General features: G+C 47.8%; 1 protein-coding gene across 1 annotated transcript; it reads left to right on the top strand.

Moving 5' to 3' along the window:
- The first annotated feature begins 473 nt into the window (after positions 1-473).
- KRT18 (keratin 18) lies at positions 474-4,415 on the top strand. Its single transcript, XM_036251846.1, has 7 exons — positions 474-931; positions 1,670-1,752; positions 2,255-2,411; positions 2,961-3,125; positions 3,227-3,352; positions 3,655-3,878; positions 4,231-4,415. Exons 1-7 carry the CDS (start codon positions 515-517, stop codon positions 4,349-4,351), a joined length of 1,293 nt encoding a protein of 430 aa, XP_036107739.1. The 5' UTR covers positions 474-514; the 3' UTR covers positions 4,352-4,415.
- The last annotated feature ends 9,553 nt before the right edge of the window (positions 4,416-13,968 follow it).

Raw genomic sequence — 13,968 nt, 5'->3', positions numbered from 1 at the left:
TCCAGCCCCCACCTTTTCTTCTTCAGGACTCCTGGGGCTCCAGGATCCCCCCAAGATCCCCTCAGCGGCAGGACTTGGGCTGCAGGCCGAGAATATCTATGGAGACTCACACCCCACTTCACTCGTTCATTCCCCAAAACTCCCAAATTCTCAACCGGCCAGCAGCTCCTCTACCTGGGGAGGGGTATAAAAACGTCATTTCCTGCCCTGCAATCACGTCGCCAGGGCAAACACCACCTGCTGCTCTCGTCCTTCCCGGTTAGTCACCCCCTTTCTAGGGGGCCCGGGGTGGCCTTGGCAGGGCTGTGCTGAGGGGACCGGAGCAGGCTCTGAACCCGATGCGCGGTGTCCCCCGTGGCAGTCCACCTGTGGCTGAGCGCTGCGGCGGGGCGGGGGCGGGGCCTGCCCTGCGGCTCCCCACCTCCTCCCTCGGCCATATAACTTGAGTCTCTGACCTGGCACTCACTGCTGCTTGAACCTGAGTCTCGGCTTCTCGCCTTCCTCCCTGAACAACATGAGTTTCAGCACCCGCTCCAGCTTCTCCTCAAACTACCGGAGCCTGGGCTCCCTGCAATCGCCCAGCTACCGGGCCCGGCCGGCCAGCAGCGCAGCCAGCGTCTATGCAGGCGCCGGGGGCTCCGGCTCCCGGATCTCCGTGTCGCACTCCACCATTGTGCGGGGTGGCTGGGGGTCCGGGGGCCTGGCTGCGGGGGTGGTCGGGGGTTTGGCGGGCATAGGGGGTGTCCAGAGTGAGAAGGAGACTATGCAATGCCTGAATGACCGCCTGGCCACCTACCTGGAGAGGGTGAGAAGCCTGGAGGCTGAGAACCGGAGACTGGAAATCAAAATCCGGGAACACCTGGAGAAGAAGGGACCCCAGGTCAGAGAGTGGGGGCATTATTTCAAGACCATCGAGGACCTGAGGGCTCAGGTAAGGGGACATGGAGGGAACAGCCCAACTCCCAGCCATGTTTGTCTTCCACTCAGTACCCATACTTCCTCCCCTTCTCCCAAGGATAGGAATTTTAATTCCCGCTTTCTATTTCCACCCCACCTCCTGTTGTCCAGGGAGGCTGTTAGGAACGCCTTGGATTTCCATACACACCCCTAGCCACAGGGCCCCCAAGGGTGGTAACTGCTCGGGTGGGTCCTTTCCCTGGACATCGTGGGAAGCGGAGGCCAGAGCTTATGGAGCGGACAGCATGGAGGGAGGTGGGACAAGGCCCATAAAGAGGACCCAGACACTGGCTTCTGGCAGAGTGGGGACAGTTGGAGGGTTAAGCGGATGTGGTTAAGGCTGAGTCATCTCAAGTGTAAACTGGAGGCCTACCTGGGGGTGGAGTGGGTAGGGTGGGGTCAGGTGGGGTGTAAGCAGGTGCACTAGGGGAAAAAATGCCTGGAGAGGGCCAGGGAGAAGACTTGTACAGTAGCTGCTCACTTTAAGCAGGCCAGCCATCACAGGCCCGGAAGTAGGGGCAGAAGGAGACTTGTGAGAGCCCTGGGATTTAAAACTCCAGGAATGGAAGGACCAGTGTGAGGGGCACAGGGGAAGGGGATAGCCTCTGGCTATTCCTGGGATTAGAAAGTTTTCACTGAGACATATCACACACTTGGCCCATCCCATCATTGACTTCCCATTCATAGAGCAATCTCTCTCATCAATCCCCAGATCTTTGCAAGTTCTGTGGACAATGCCCGCATGGTTCTACAGATTGACAATGCCCGTCTTGCTGCTGATGACTTCAGAGTCAAGTAAGGCTGGGGGGACTAGGGAGCTAGGACTGGAGCTAAGAATGGTCTGCTTCCTGAGCTGGGTCAGCTAGGGGCTCACAGTGGGACCTTTTTCTTTTTTTTTTTCTTCACTGATTTTTAGAGAGAGAGGAAGGGAGAGGGAGAGAGATATAGACATTGATGGGATCAGGCTCACAACCTGGGCATGTGCCCTGACCTGGAATCGAACCAGTGACCTCTTGGTGCATAGGTTCATGCTCAACCACTGAACCACACCGGCCAGACCACAGTGGGATCTTGTTAAACTGTGGGTGGGGCTAGGTGGATGAGAGTTAGGCTCCATCATTTTATTCATTCATGTAACCCAGTTTACGAACACTGTCCTCCAAGTGCCAGAAATGTCATTCAGAGGATTACCATCTGATTCCTGACTCCGTTTCTGGTTTGCAGTGGGCACACTGCTGCTCTTAGGAGGTGGCATGGGTTGAGAAGTTTCTAGATCTGATCACCTTCACTTTCACAGGTATGAGACTGAGCTGGCCATGCGCCAGTCTGTGGAGAGTGACATCCATGGGCTCCGAAAGGTCATTGATGACACCAATATCACTCGGCTGCAGCTGGAGACAGAGATCGAGGCTCTTAAGGAGGAGCTGCTCTTCATGAAGAAGAACCACGAGGAGGCAAGCAGGGGCCACTGGCCAAGCCAGGAACCAGGGGTCAAGACAAGTCTGGGGGAATGATGAGTCGGGCTACCTCCAAGGAGCCTTGCAGGGAAGTTTAGAACTACCAGCCTCGGCTCCTCTTAATCAGACTGTTGCCAGACTCGGTGGGTCTCCTAAGTTACCACATGATGAGGTCAAGAGGCCACGGGTGAGAGAATGAGATGAGGACAGAGGCAGAAGCACTTGCATCAGGAGTGAGGGGTAATGGAGGAGTGAGGGCAGATGGGGCTGGCAGGGCTTCCCGGAGGAAAGCGTAAGGAGCAGCTTTGTGGAAGGAGGGCAGATGGAGGGACAGGGGGAAGGAGGGGAAATTACTTGTGAGCGATAGGCATGGGCAGTGCGTGTGGCATTTTACCCACCCGGAGAAGAAAGCCGAGAGTGCAAAGCTGAGAGTTTCCTGTTCTCTTCTCCAGCTGATCCTGTAGCCCTGGAAGAGGCAGTCACAGCTGAAGAGCCTTACTGGAGCTCAGCCCGAGCCCCTCCTCACTTTCCCCCTCTGTCCTTTAGGAAGTAAATGGTCTACAAAACCAGATTGCCAACTCTGGGTTGACCGTGGAGTTGGATGCCCCCAAATCTCAGGACCTCAGCAAGATCATGGCAGACATCAGGGCCCAGTATGACGAGCTGGCTCGGAAGAACCAAGAGGAGCTAGACAAGTACTGGTCCCATCAGGTACAAAAGGGAAAGAGATGGATGCCAACCGGGCACAGAGGCCCAAGGGGTGGGAGGGAGGCCGAGAGAGGAAGGACCTGAGAATCACGCCCACCCTGCAGATTGAGGAGAGCACCACAGTGGTCACCTCGCAGACAGCTGAGAAAGAAGATGCTGAGAGGACCCTCACAGAGCTCAAACGTACGTTCCAGTCCGTGGAGATCGACCTGAACTCAATGAAAAATCTGGTAAGAGCCCTCACCTCACATGCCCAACTCCTCCTGGCCCCTGACCCCTGTCTGCCTCAGACCCATCCTGTCTTAAACAAAGTCCTACCCCTTCCATCATGAATTTCTTTTGCTCAGAAAGAGTTGTTACTCTGCATCTCCCACTTCTCCTACCCCCTACCCTAGAACTTGGACAAAGTGGGTGCTCAAAAATGTTGCAAAGAGTGAAGTCCTGAGTTCGGAACTGCTCTGCAGAGAGTTGTAGACTCTTTCTCCACTATACCTCGGGGTTTACCTGACCCTTTTCCCTGTGGCCCCTGCAGAAGGCCACTTTGGAGAACAGCCTGAGGGAGGTGGAGATGCGCTATGCCGTGCAGATGGAACAGCTCAACGGGATCCTGCTGCACCTGGAGTCAGAGCTGGCTCAGACCCGCGCAGAGGGGCAGCGCCAGACCCAGGAGTACGAGACCCTGCTGAACATCAAGGTCAAGCTGGAGGCTGAGATTGCCACCTACCGCCGCCTGCTGGAAGAAGGGGAGGACTTCAGGTAGGTGAAGCTCTCCTCCCACCCACACAAGCTAGGGTTAAGATATCATTTCTCCCCAAATCCTGAGCTTTTGAAAGCCCTACTGAGCACTGAGCTGGTGCTCTGTGCATGCCACTATGTCTGCAAGGGAATAATAGTTACAGAGTTTCCCTCCTAGAGAAGAGAATGGACTAAGTAGCGCCCCTAGCCATACTTAGAGTACCAATGGAATTTGGCCTTGTGTTTCCCTTTTATGGAAGTGCCCAAGGGGAATTTGGAGATAAAGGCACAAGGCGAGGCTTTTTTCCATTACTTTCCTTGTCTCCCTTCTCTTTGGGTCTGTTTATAACTGCAATTTGGTTTTCTGTTACAGCCTTAGTGATGCCCTGGACAGCAGCCACTCCATACAATCCATCCAAAAGACCACCTCCCGCAAGATTGTGGACGGCAAAGTAGTGTCTGAGTTCAATGACACCAAAGTTCTGAGGCGCTAATGGCAGCAGAAGTGGGGCATCCCTTGATGGGGCAGGAGGCCAATAAAAAGTTCAGAGATCACTGAACATTACTTTGTGTCTCCCTTGGCTGTTTTCATACTGTGTGCGAATCCCATTCCCAATAGTCCTATCTCTGATTCAGGAATCACCTCTGACCCCTGGGTTTTATATAGGTGGGGGAGTGGCAGAGGACGAGTCTGGGTTCTTGGAAACACCTTCTCAGAGTAAGAGGAGGAAATGGGCCAAGGGCAGTGGGGAAAACTACAATGGAATTGTGGAATCTTAGCTTTGACAAGACCTGGTGATTATAAGGCCTATTCAGCCTGAGAAGGAAGTAAAGCCAAAGACAAGGAGAAATGGAAGGAGAAAGGCAGGCAGAGCACACAGCTGGCTCTTCCTACCTTTGCCGCTCTGCATTCTTGACCCACCGCCCTGTGCTCCCCACGCTTCTCCACTTACCTCTCTTGCATTCAGCCCCCAAATCTATGGTTTTCTGTGCTCTGTTCCTTCACTCATCTGGAATGTGACTTCTAGTGCACTAGCAGTCTGGCTAGAAGTGGAGTAAATGCCATCATTGCAGGTGAAGGAATATTTCAATGGTCCCCATCTAGGTAGGTGGTGCCCCTAAGTAAGCACCCACTTAGGCATTTAAAAGTACCTTAAAGCTAACTGAAATGTCACAACTCTGCTTTTCACTGGAAGTGGCTGGCTTCTAGTAGTGAAAACAATGGATGTCTAAAACTAATCATATGCTCTGATTGGGATGATAATTTACCTTTTTAAATTAAAATACCATCACCCAGCCCATGTGGCTCAGTGGTTGAGTGTTGAGATCATGCACCAAGAGATCACCGGTTCAATTCCTGGTCAGGGCACATGCCCAGGTTGTGGGCCCAATCCCCAGTGGGGGGCATGCAGGAGGCGGCCAATCGATGTTATCTCTCATCGATGTTTCTATCTCCCCCTCTCCCTTCCTCTCTCTCTCTCTCTAAAAGCAATAAAGAAAAATAAAATAAAATAAAATTAATTAATTAATTACAATACCATATATAAAAGTAACATATCAAATCCAGAAGAAAATAAGATTAAATACTTCCCATCCCATCCCCAGAGGTAACCACTGTAAAATAGTTTCTTAAACTGGACATATACACATTTTTATTTATACTTATAGGATCATACTGTTCTGCACCTGGATTTCTTAAACTCTGCTTTCTTCATTTCACAACGTATCTTGGACACCTTTCTGAAACAGTATGTGTACACCTAACTTGTTGTTGTTTTTTAATCCTCACCCGAGGACATTTTTTCCATTTTTTGTTCAGATAGAGTGGGAGGGAGAGTGAAGGAGAGAGAGAGAGAAACATCGACGTGAAAGGGACAAATCAAGTGGCTGCCACCCACATGACCAACCAGGGCCAGGGACAAACTGCAACCGAGGTACGCGCCCTTAGCAGGAACCGAACCCAGGTCTCTCTGGACCACAGGCTGACGCTCTAACCGCTGAGCCAAACCAGCCAGGGCCACCTACCTTTTTTTAAAAAACCCAGATGATTAAATTTGAAGTCATTTCTACCTTCATTTGGAACCTATATGATATGCATATTCCATTTACCAAAAGGAAATTGTTAGTTCAATATTGGGGGACACGGAATTGCAGTGATTATACATTCTGTCACCTCCTGTTTTGGTGACATTTTTGATGACTTTTTTTGTACCCATTGTCCGGTTGAATGTTTATATCATACAAATCTGCTCTCAATCTGCAATAAATAATAATTACTATGTTCCAAATTCTTCCCAAAAATTAGAACTTTTATCTATTAATGTCCGATCACGGTCACCAGATCAATTTGAAAAGTGATATCTAGGTCTTTCTTGGCCCTTGCCTTAGTAATTTGTCATCAAGTTTGAGAGACAACATACAAAATATGACATCATTTTACATAAAACTTTTTATTGCACCTGTATAGGAATGATGTTGGGATCGTTATTTAGAAGGACCCTCAGAATCACTTTCTCTCAGGTCTCAGCAACCAAAATTTGGTGGAGATGGTGCTGTTATATTTAATCTCCTGTATATTAAACATCTCTCTTTTTTTAAATCACTTGCTGAGTACTCCAGGGTGTGGAATACAAATGTGCTTAACCCAGGTCTTCTAGTGATGGCTGTCTTGGTCTTTAGTAGTTTTAGTTTTTGCAAAAATGCTGCAATTAATGTTAACTAATATGCAATTAATATTTGTAATTAAGCCCTGGCCAGTTTGGCTCAGCAGTTAGAGCATCGGCCTGCAGACCAAAGAGTCACAGGTTTGATTCCGGCCAAGGGCACGTGCCTTGGTTGCAGTTCGTCCCAGCACTGGTCGGGGTCCTGCGGGAGGCAGCCAGTCAATGTGTGCCTCTCACGTCAATGTTTCTCTCTCTCTCCCTCCCACTCTGTCTGAAGATAAATAGAAAAATATCCTCAGGTGAAGATTAAAAAAAACTTTTTTGTGATTAATAGGTATGCTATTTGAGCATACCTATAGGATAAATTCCTAGAAATGATATGCTGGCCTACTATAGTAACAAATATTTATGAAGTATATACTTTGTGCCAGGCCCTGTGCTAGGCATTGAGTATACGTGTGGTAAACAAAATGGGTATTGTCCCTACCTCACGGAGCTCACAACCTAACGGTCAAAAACATGTGCATTTTTATTCAGTCTTTCAACAAATACTTTCTGAGGACCTACTATGTACCAGCCACTCTTCTAGGCACTAGGGATACATCAGTGAACAAAGCAGAAAAAGTCCCTCTCCTCATGAAGCTTATATTCTGGTGACAGGAGACAGATAATAAACAATGAGAATAGTACAGCATGCTAGCAGGGGATGAGTGTTATAGGCCTGGGCAGAGCAGGCAAAGAGAGTTGCAGTGGGGAGAGGCAGGAAAGTAAAGGGGGGATGCATGATTCAAGATAATGAATCTTTGCCTAAAATGGAAAACTCAGTTTTGCTAAGAAATACAGTGTGTTTACTCTGCATCGCTAACCATATGGGGGTCGTTGGTGGAGAAAAGCTTAAAACTGTTCAAGGCCCAGAGGACACCAGGACAGGCAGCCTCTGTGGATGGTGGAGAAGCCCCCAGAGGGAGGGGTGGACATCTTTATCACTGTAGGGCCCTGAGAAAAGATGGGTCAGGAGAGCCTTCGAAATGACAGCGCATCGGCCTCTCCTCCTGAGCAGGGTCTAAGTGTGAGTTACACAAGAGACTGTCTGGGAGCTTCTGTGGGCAGGGTCCCCTGTGGCCTCTGCTACCTGGAGGAAAACATTCTACCTGAAAGCAAGGTGCCCTGGTGAAGTGTTGTTCACCCTTCTGAAAACATAACAATCACCTGCCTCACTTGCTTGTGTTCTCTCTCCAACCCCAACTTTTTCCACCCACATTCCAATCTTTGCAGGAATCTGCAGAAGAGTCTTTGGGGAAGGTGGTTGAGCTTTATTTTCTGAGATTTGTTTGAGGAAAGCACTGGAGTAATTCACCTGCCCTGTCCACCCCTCTGTTTTCCAAATGTTTAAGTATAATATGGAATGTGCTTGCTCAGACACACAGATGCCCCAGAGGTCTGATGGGCACCCCCAGAGGGTTATACCGGCCTGACTGGCCATCACTGTAAATTAGTCAGGAGGAATCAGCCTTCCTCTGGGCCCCTAAAAAGGAGAAACTGAAGGCTCAGCCGCTAGATGTGGGACAGGGAGCAGACAGGCCCGAGAACAGCAAAGGTGATGGGATGGGGACCTGCCTAAGGGTGAAGCAGAAAGTCCCTGGCAGAGCCTGAGCAGGGCTTGCAGCTGAGTCAGGCTGACTGAAGTAACCCGAGATAACGCACCTGACATGACTAGGTCCTACCAGACAAGGTCCCACAATTCCCAGGGCGCTTATGTATTTGATCCTCATTACAATCCTGTGAGGTATGCAGGGCAGTGGGTATTTCTGGCTCTGGCTCAGAGGTAGGCACTGAGATTCACAAGATCATGTGACTTGTCTGAGGCTACTGCACTGGAAGCTTAAAGCAGGAAACCACATCCCCGGATTCCTAGTTCCAAACTCTGTCCTTCGTGTAATATAACTTAACCCTAATATAACTTAACCCGGGGGTTCTCAGCCCTGGCTGCAATTCAAGTTACCAGAGGAGTTTTACAAACAATACCATGTCCTACACCTCATCTCCAGAAATTCTGATTGAATTGTTCTGGGGTGGAGGGCCCAGGCTCCCAGCAAATGTTAAAAAGCTCTCTATGTGGTTCTAATAAACAGGGAAGGTTGAGAGTCAGACCCAAGCTGTACCTCCTGATGCAGACCATGGACATGCCTGTTTTTGTTGTCGTTGTTGTTGTTTTTTATCCTCACCTGAGGATATTTTTCCATTCAGATAGAGTGGGAGGGAGGAAGAGAGAGAGAAACAATGACGTGAGAGGGACATATTCACTGGTTGCCTCCTGCATGACCCCGACCAGAGCCGGGGACGAACTGCAACCAAGGTACATGCCCATTACTGGAATCGAACCCAAGACCCATTGGACCTCGGCCAGTGCTCTAACCATTGAGCAACCGGCCAGGGCAACATGCCTGCTTTAAACAGCACACTGCCCAGTGCCTTTGGGGTGATCTTCCTCATCCCTGTGGGAGGATGACTGCATGAGGGGTGGCCTCTTTTGTCCCCAAAGTGCCAAAGGAGAAAATTAGCAATTCAAAGGTTGTAATATGGAATTATCTGTCCCATTTCACTCATCCCTGTCTAGGTGAAATCAGGACCAGATACTAAATTAATAAAGGGTAATGGAAGGGACAGAATGGCCAGTATCATATACTGTCATTTGTTTTGTTTTTTAAAGGCAAACACAACAACTATATACATATATATAACATACACACACACACACACATATAGCGCCAGATAATATTCATTTGTATATATCCTTGTGTATGCAAAGATCTCTGGAAAGATACACAAGAAATTGGAAGTAATGATTGTCTCTGAAGAGAGAAATTGGTATAGGGAAAATCAAGGTGGGAGGGAAACTTACTTTCCCTTGCATATTCTTTTGCACCTTTTGAATCAAACACTGTAATTCAAATACAAAAATAAATTTTTGTTAACTTTTACAATAGTACAGGAAACTACAGCCCCCAGGAAAGAAAACGTTGTACCCATCACTGTTTCTGTCCCACCTCATTCATTCAATGAGTCATTCAACAAATATTTATTGAACACCTACTGTGTGCCAAGAACTGTTCTAGGAGCTGAGGATTCAGGGGTAGAAAAACAGACAATTCGTGCTCTTGTGGAGCTTACATTCTAGCAAAGGGAGACAGATAATAAATGATAAATGTAATGAGTAAATTATATAATATGTTAGAAGAGGCATTATGGGGAAAAAAATGAGCAGGATATGGGGAATCAGGAATTGTGGGGTGTGTTCATTTCTTATTATTGTTGTAACAAATAGCCATAAACTTGGTGGCTTAAAACAACACACATTCGCAATCCTACAGTTCAGGAGATGTCCTTGGGAGAGGTCCTTGAGTCCTGCCCTACCTGTTATCTTCAAAGTCAACTCTATAATCTCTTCAAATCTTTCTGTCTCTGACATCTGCTTGCATGTCATCACGTCTTCTTCTCTGACTCAAGACTCCCGTCCCTCTTGAATGAATGTCCTTTGGATTGCATCGGCTCCACCAGACAAATTCATGATAATCTCCCATCTCAAGTTCCTTACCTTAATCATGGCTGCAAGGTCCCTTTGCCATATAAGGTAACGTATTCACAGGTTCTGGGGATTAGAACATGGACATTCTTGAGAGAGGAGTAATCATTTTGCCTACCATGGGAGAGGAGAAGCAGGTTGCAATTTTAAGTTGGGCAGTCTGGACAGAAGGGGCATTTGAGTCAAAACTGAAGGAGATGATGGAGTTAGCCTTGCAAAACTGGGGGAGCAGGAGTAAGGAGAGAACCTGCCTAAGGTGTGTGAACAGCATCCCTCTGCCCCTGATGCTCACACTCAAGTCTCCACTTGTGTGTGCCTTTAGGTCCCCTTGGGTCCCAAAGGGGATTGTGGAAGGGTGGACTGTCAGTCTACCTCACCCTGAAGTTCCCTCCACTTGCCTCCTGCACACTGCCACAAAAGCCCCTCAAAGGCCACCAGTCTGCCAAGTCCAACAGCTTCCTCTGTCTGCTCATCTTTTCACCCTACGGCACCTGACCCTGAGGCTGCTTTTGGTATCCATGCCTCTGCACTCCCCTGGCCTGCGGCCGCTGCCTGTCTGCATCCTGGACTGGCCCTCTGACACAGCAGGCTGCCCTCCGCCCCTCTCCCTGAGCACCCTTCTTTTTATTCCTTGATTCTACCTGCCATCTCTGAGCTGATAGCTCAGTGTTTACCTTTAGCCCTGGAGCTGCAGAACCGTACTTTCCAACGGCCTTTGTTTTGTTTTGCCACATGTCATACTTAGCTATTTATTTCTCGCTTCCTCCATAAGAGTGTAAATTTCTTGAAGGCAGGTACCCTGTTTTATACAACATTGTTTCATCCTGAATGGATTATAACAGCACTGGCACTTATAACAATAACTAACATTTATTGAATGCTTTCTATGTGTCAGGCATTACGCTAAATATTCACATATATTAATTTACTTAATTTTAATCAACCTCCCTATGTGATGGGTAGTATTATAAGCCTCATTTTACAGATGAAGAAACTGAGGCTCAGAGTGGTGAACTGATTTTTCTCAAGGCCACATAGCTAAATAAATGGCAAAACCAGAATTCAAACCCAGGCCGTCTGGCTACAAAGTGCAAATGCAGGGGACAGCGTGGATTGTCACTCAGTTCCATTCCAAGTCAAGCCTTTCTGCTTCAGAGGTCATAAAGCTTTAAAAGTACATTTCTCAGACACCCTTGCAGCGAGGAGGAGACTTACCTCCACTAATGAGATGTGGTTCAATCCTATTTGAAGGGTGGGAATGAGACAAAAAGCCCTGTCCTGCTGCTATGGTTGTTGCTGCTGGCAGGCATGGTCACAGGGCTGTTGGATTTTTCTGGAGCAGTGTCCTGTCATTTGTTTCGTGAGTAATGAGAGGCGTCTGTACCAGGAAGAAGTAGTGGCTTCCTGATCCATGCATGGGTCACAGCTACAGGAGTATGTCATGAGGTCAGTCAGCTTCCTGAGGCTGGAGTGGTTTGTGTTTCCTGCAACTAGAGTCAAGTATGAGACCTTCAAGGAGGAGATTTGGGAGCAGTTATCTGACTTGACTGGGTTTGAAGGCACTGAAGTCCCAGTTACCACATGTAATAGCAAAACTATTAACTTAATTTACCACCGGAAGCTACCTGGAAGGCAAGGTTTCGGCCGACTACCCAGCAGTCACAATGGACCATAATGGTGAGGAAAAGAGAATCGAGGGCTCTGCTGTGGTCTGGCAGCTTTGCTGCACTGGTAAGCTCAAAGAAAGAAAATGGAGCCTGGCCTGTGTGGCTCAGTGGTTGAGTGTTGACCCATGCACCAAGAGGTCACTGGTTCGATTCCCAGTCAGGGCACATGCCCAGGTTGTGGGTCCAATCCCGCAGGAGGTGGCCAATCGATGTTCTCTCTCATCAAAGTTTCTATCTCTCTCTCCTTCTTCCTTCCTCTCTCTCTAAAATCAATAAGGAAAAATTTTTTTAAAAAGAGAAAGGATCCCTGGCCGGTTTGGCTCAGCGATTGGAGCATCGGCCTGAGGACCAGAGAGTCCTGGGTTCAGTTCCCGCTAAGGGCACGTACCAAAAAAAAAAAGGAGTGGAAAGCTTAGAGTTATAAATTCTTGACTCAAGAGGACCAGGCTGCTTCTAAGACTTCATAAATGAATCTCTCAACTCCTGCAGTCACAGGACTGATGCAGTGGAAACCGGATGCTGCAGGTTATTGAACTACATCATAAGTTGAAATCAGCCTGGCCAGAGTGGCTCAGTTGGTTGGGCATCATCGCATGAACCAAGAGGTAATCAGGTGGATTCCCAGTTGGGCACAAGCCTGGGTTGCAGGCTTGATCCCCAGTAGAGGGCATGCAGAGGGCAGCCAACCGATGTTCTATCTTTCCCTCACCCTTCCTCTCTCTCTAAAATAAATAAATATATATATGTTGAAATTCTATAAGTTGAAACCACAAGCAGGTCTTACATAAAAGCCAAGACCTTGAGGAAGATCCTAAGAATGCGCAAAGAGGCTTTGAGATATATTTCAGAATGCTAACTACCCAGTCCCTGCTAAATCTCACTGGCTGGCAAAGGTAGCCTCTCCTCTGTCTAACGAGGCTGGTCCTGTCCTGCTTGAACACTGTGAGGGTCTCACCTGTGGGAGCTAACGTGCAATGGATGACTGGGTGCATCAGTAGGGGGACAAGTTCAAACTCTGACTCTAGAGGAGAAGGTGCACAAACCAAAAGATTTTGCTAGTTTATATAAACACAAACTTGAGGAACAAGTGGGGTTGGATTCTAAAGGTGCTAAACCAGAGAGAAAGATTTTTTTATTTTTTAAATTTTTTAAAAAGAAATGATGTGTTTATTTTCTTTATTGATTCTAGAGAGAGAGAAAGGGAGAGAGAGAGACATCAATGAGAGAGAATATCAATTGGCCGCCTCCCACATGCCCCCCACCGGGGCTTTGGCCCACACCCTGGGCATGTGCCCTGACCAGGAATTGAACTGGCAACCTCTTGGTGCATGGGTTGATGCTCAACCATTGAGCACCATCGGCCAGGCTGCAACTTTATTCTTAATAGCTAAAAACCAGAAACAATCTTGATGTCCTTCAACAAGTGAATGCTTAAACTGGGGTACACCTGTGCAGTGGAATACTACCCAGCAATAAAAAGGAATGGACTATTTATTGGCCCTGGCCGGTTTGGATCAGCAGTTAGAGCGGTGGCCACAGACCAATGAGTCCCAGGTTTGATTCCTGTCAAGGGCATGTGATTCGTCCCTGGCCCTGCTCAGGGTTGTACGGGAGGCAAACCAGTCGATGTGTCTCTCCCACATCGATGTTTCTCTCTCTCTCCCTCTGTCTTGCTCCCTCCCATCGTAGCTGAAGATAAACAGAAAAATATCCTCGGGTGTGGATTAAAAAAAAAATAGGAATGGACTATTGATACATGTAACAGCCTGGATGAATTTCCAGGGAATTATGCTAAGTGAGAAAAGCCAATCCCAAAAGATTACATACTGTATGATTCCGTTTTATTTATACAACATTCTTGAAATGACAAAGATATCGAAATGGAGAACAGTTTAGTGGTTGCCCAGGAATTCAGGAAAATACAGGGACAGAGGAAGGTGGATGTGGACACACAAGGATAATAACAGGAATCTTTTTCTGTCTTTACACCACCGATGTCAAGATCTTGTCCGTGGTATAACGCTATCGTTTTGTAAGATGTCACCATTGGGGGAAACTGAGTAAAGGGTACATGAAGGTCTCTCTGTGCTGTTTCTTACAGATACAAGTCTATAATTATCTCCCAAAAAAGTTTAATTTTTTAAATGGATGTGTAAAATGTTTTGCATTTATTTGCTCCAAAAATAACTCAAGGGTTA

Source organism: Molossus molossus, unplaced genomic scaffold (genome assembly GCF_014108415.1).
Source record: "Molossus molossus isolate mMolMol1 unplaced genomic scaffold, mMolMol1.p scaffold_m16_p_10, whole genome shotgun sequence".
Taxonomy (NCBI): domain Eukaryota; kingdom Metazoa; phylum Chordata; class Mammalia; order Chiroptera; family Molossidae; genus Molossus; species Molossus molossus.
Note: the sequence above shows the minus strand (reverse complement) of the source record. Positions and strands in the feature narration are given on the sequence as shown.

What these genes read in the sequence shown, in the direction of transcription:
- KRT18 (XM_036251846.1), top strand. Translation starts at nt 515, where the DNA reads ATGAGTTTCAGCACCCGCTCCAGCTTCTCCTCAAACTACCGGAGCCTG. An exon ending in TCGAGGACCTGAGGGCTCAG is followed by an intron (nt 932 to 1,669) that starts GTAAGGGGACAT and finishes ATCAATCCCCAG; the next exon opens with ATCTTTGCAAGTTCTGTGGA. An exon ending in ACAAGTACTGGTCCCATCAG is followed by an intron (nt 3,126 to 3,226) that starts GTACAAAAGGGA and finishes CCCACCCTGCAG; the next exon opens with ATTGAGGAGAGCACCACAGT.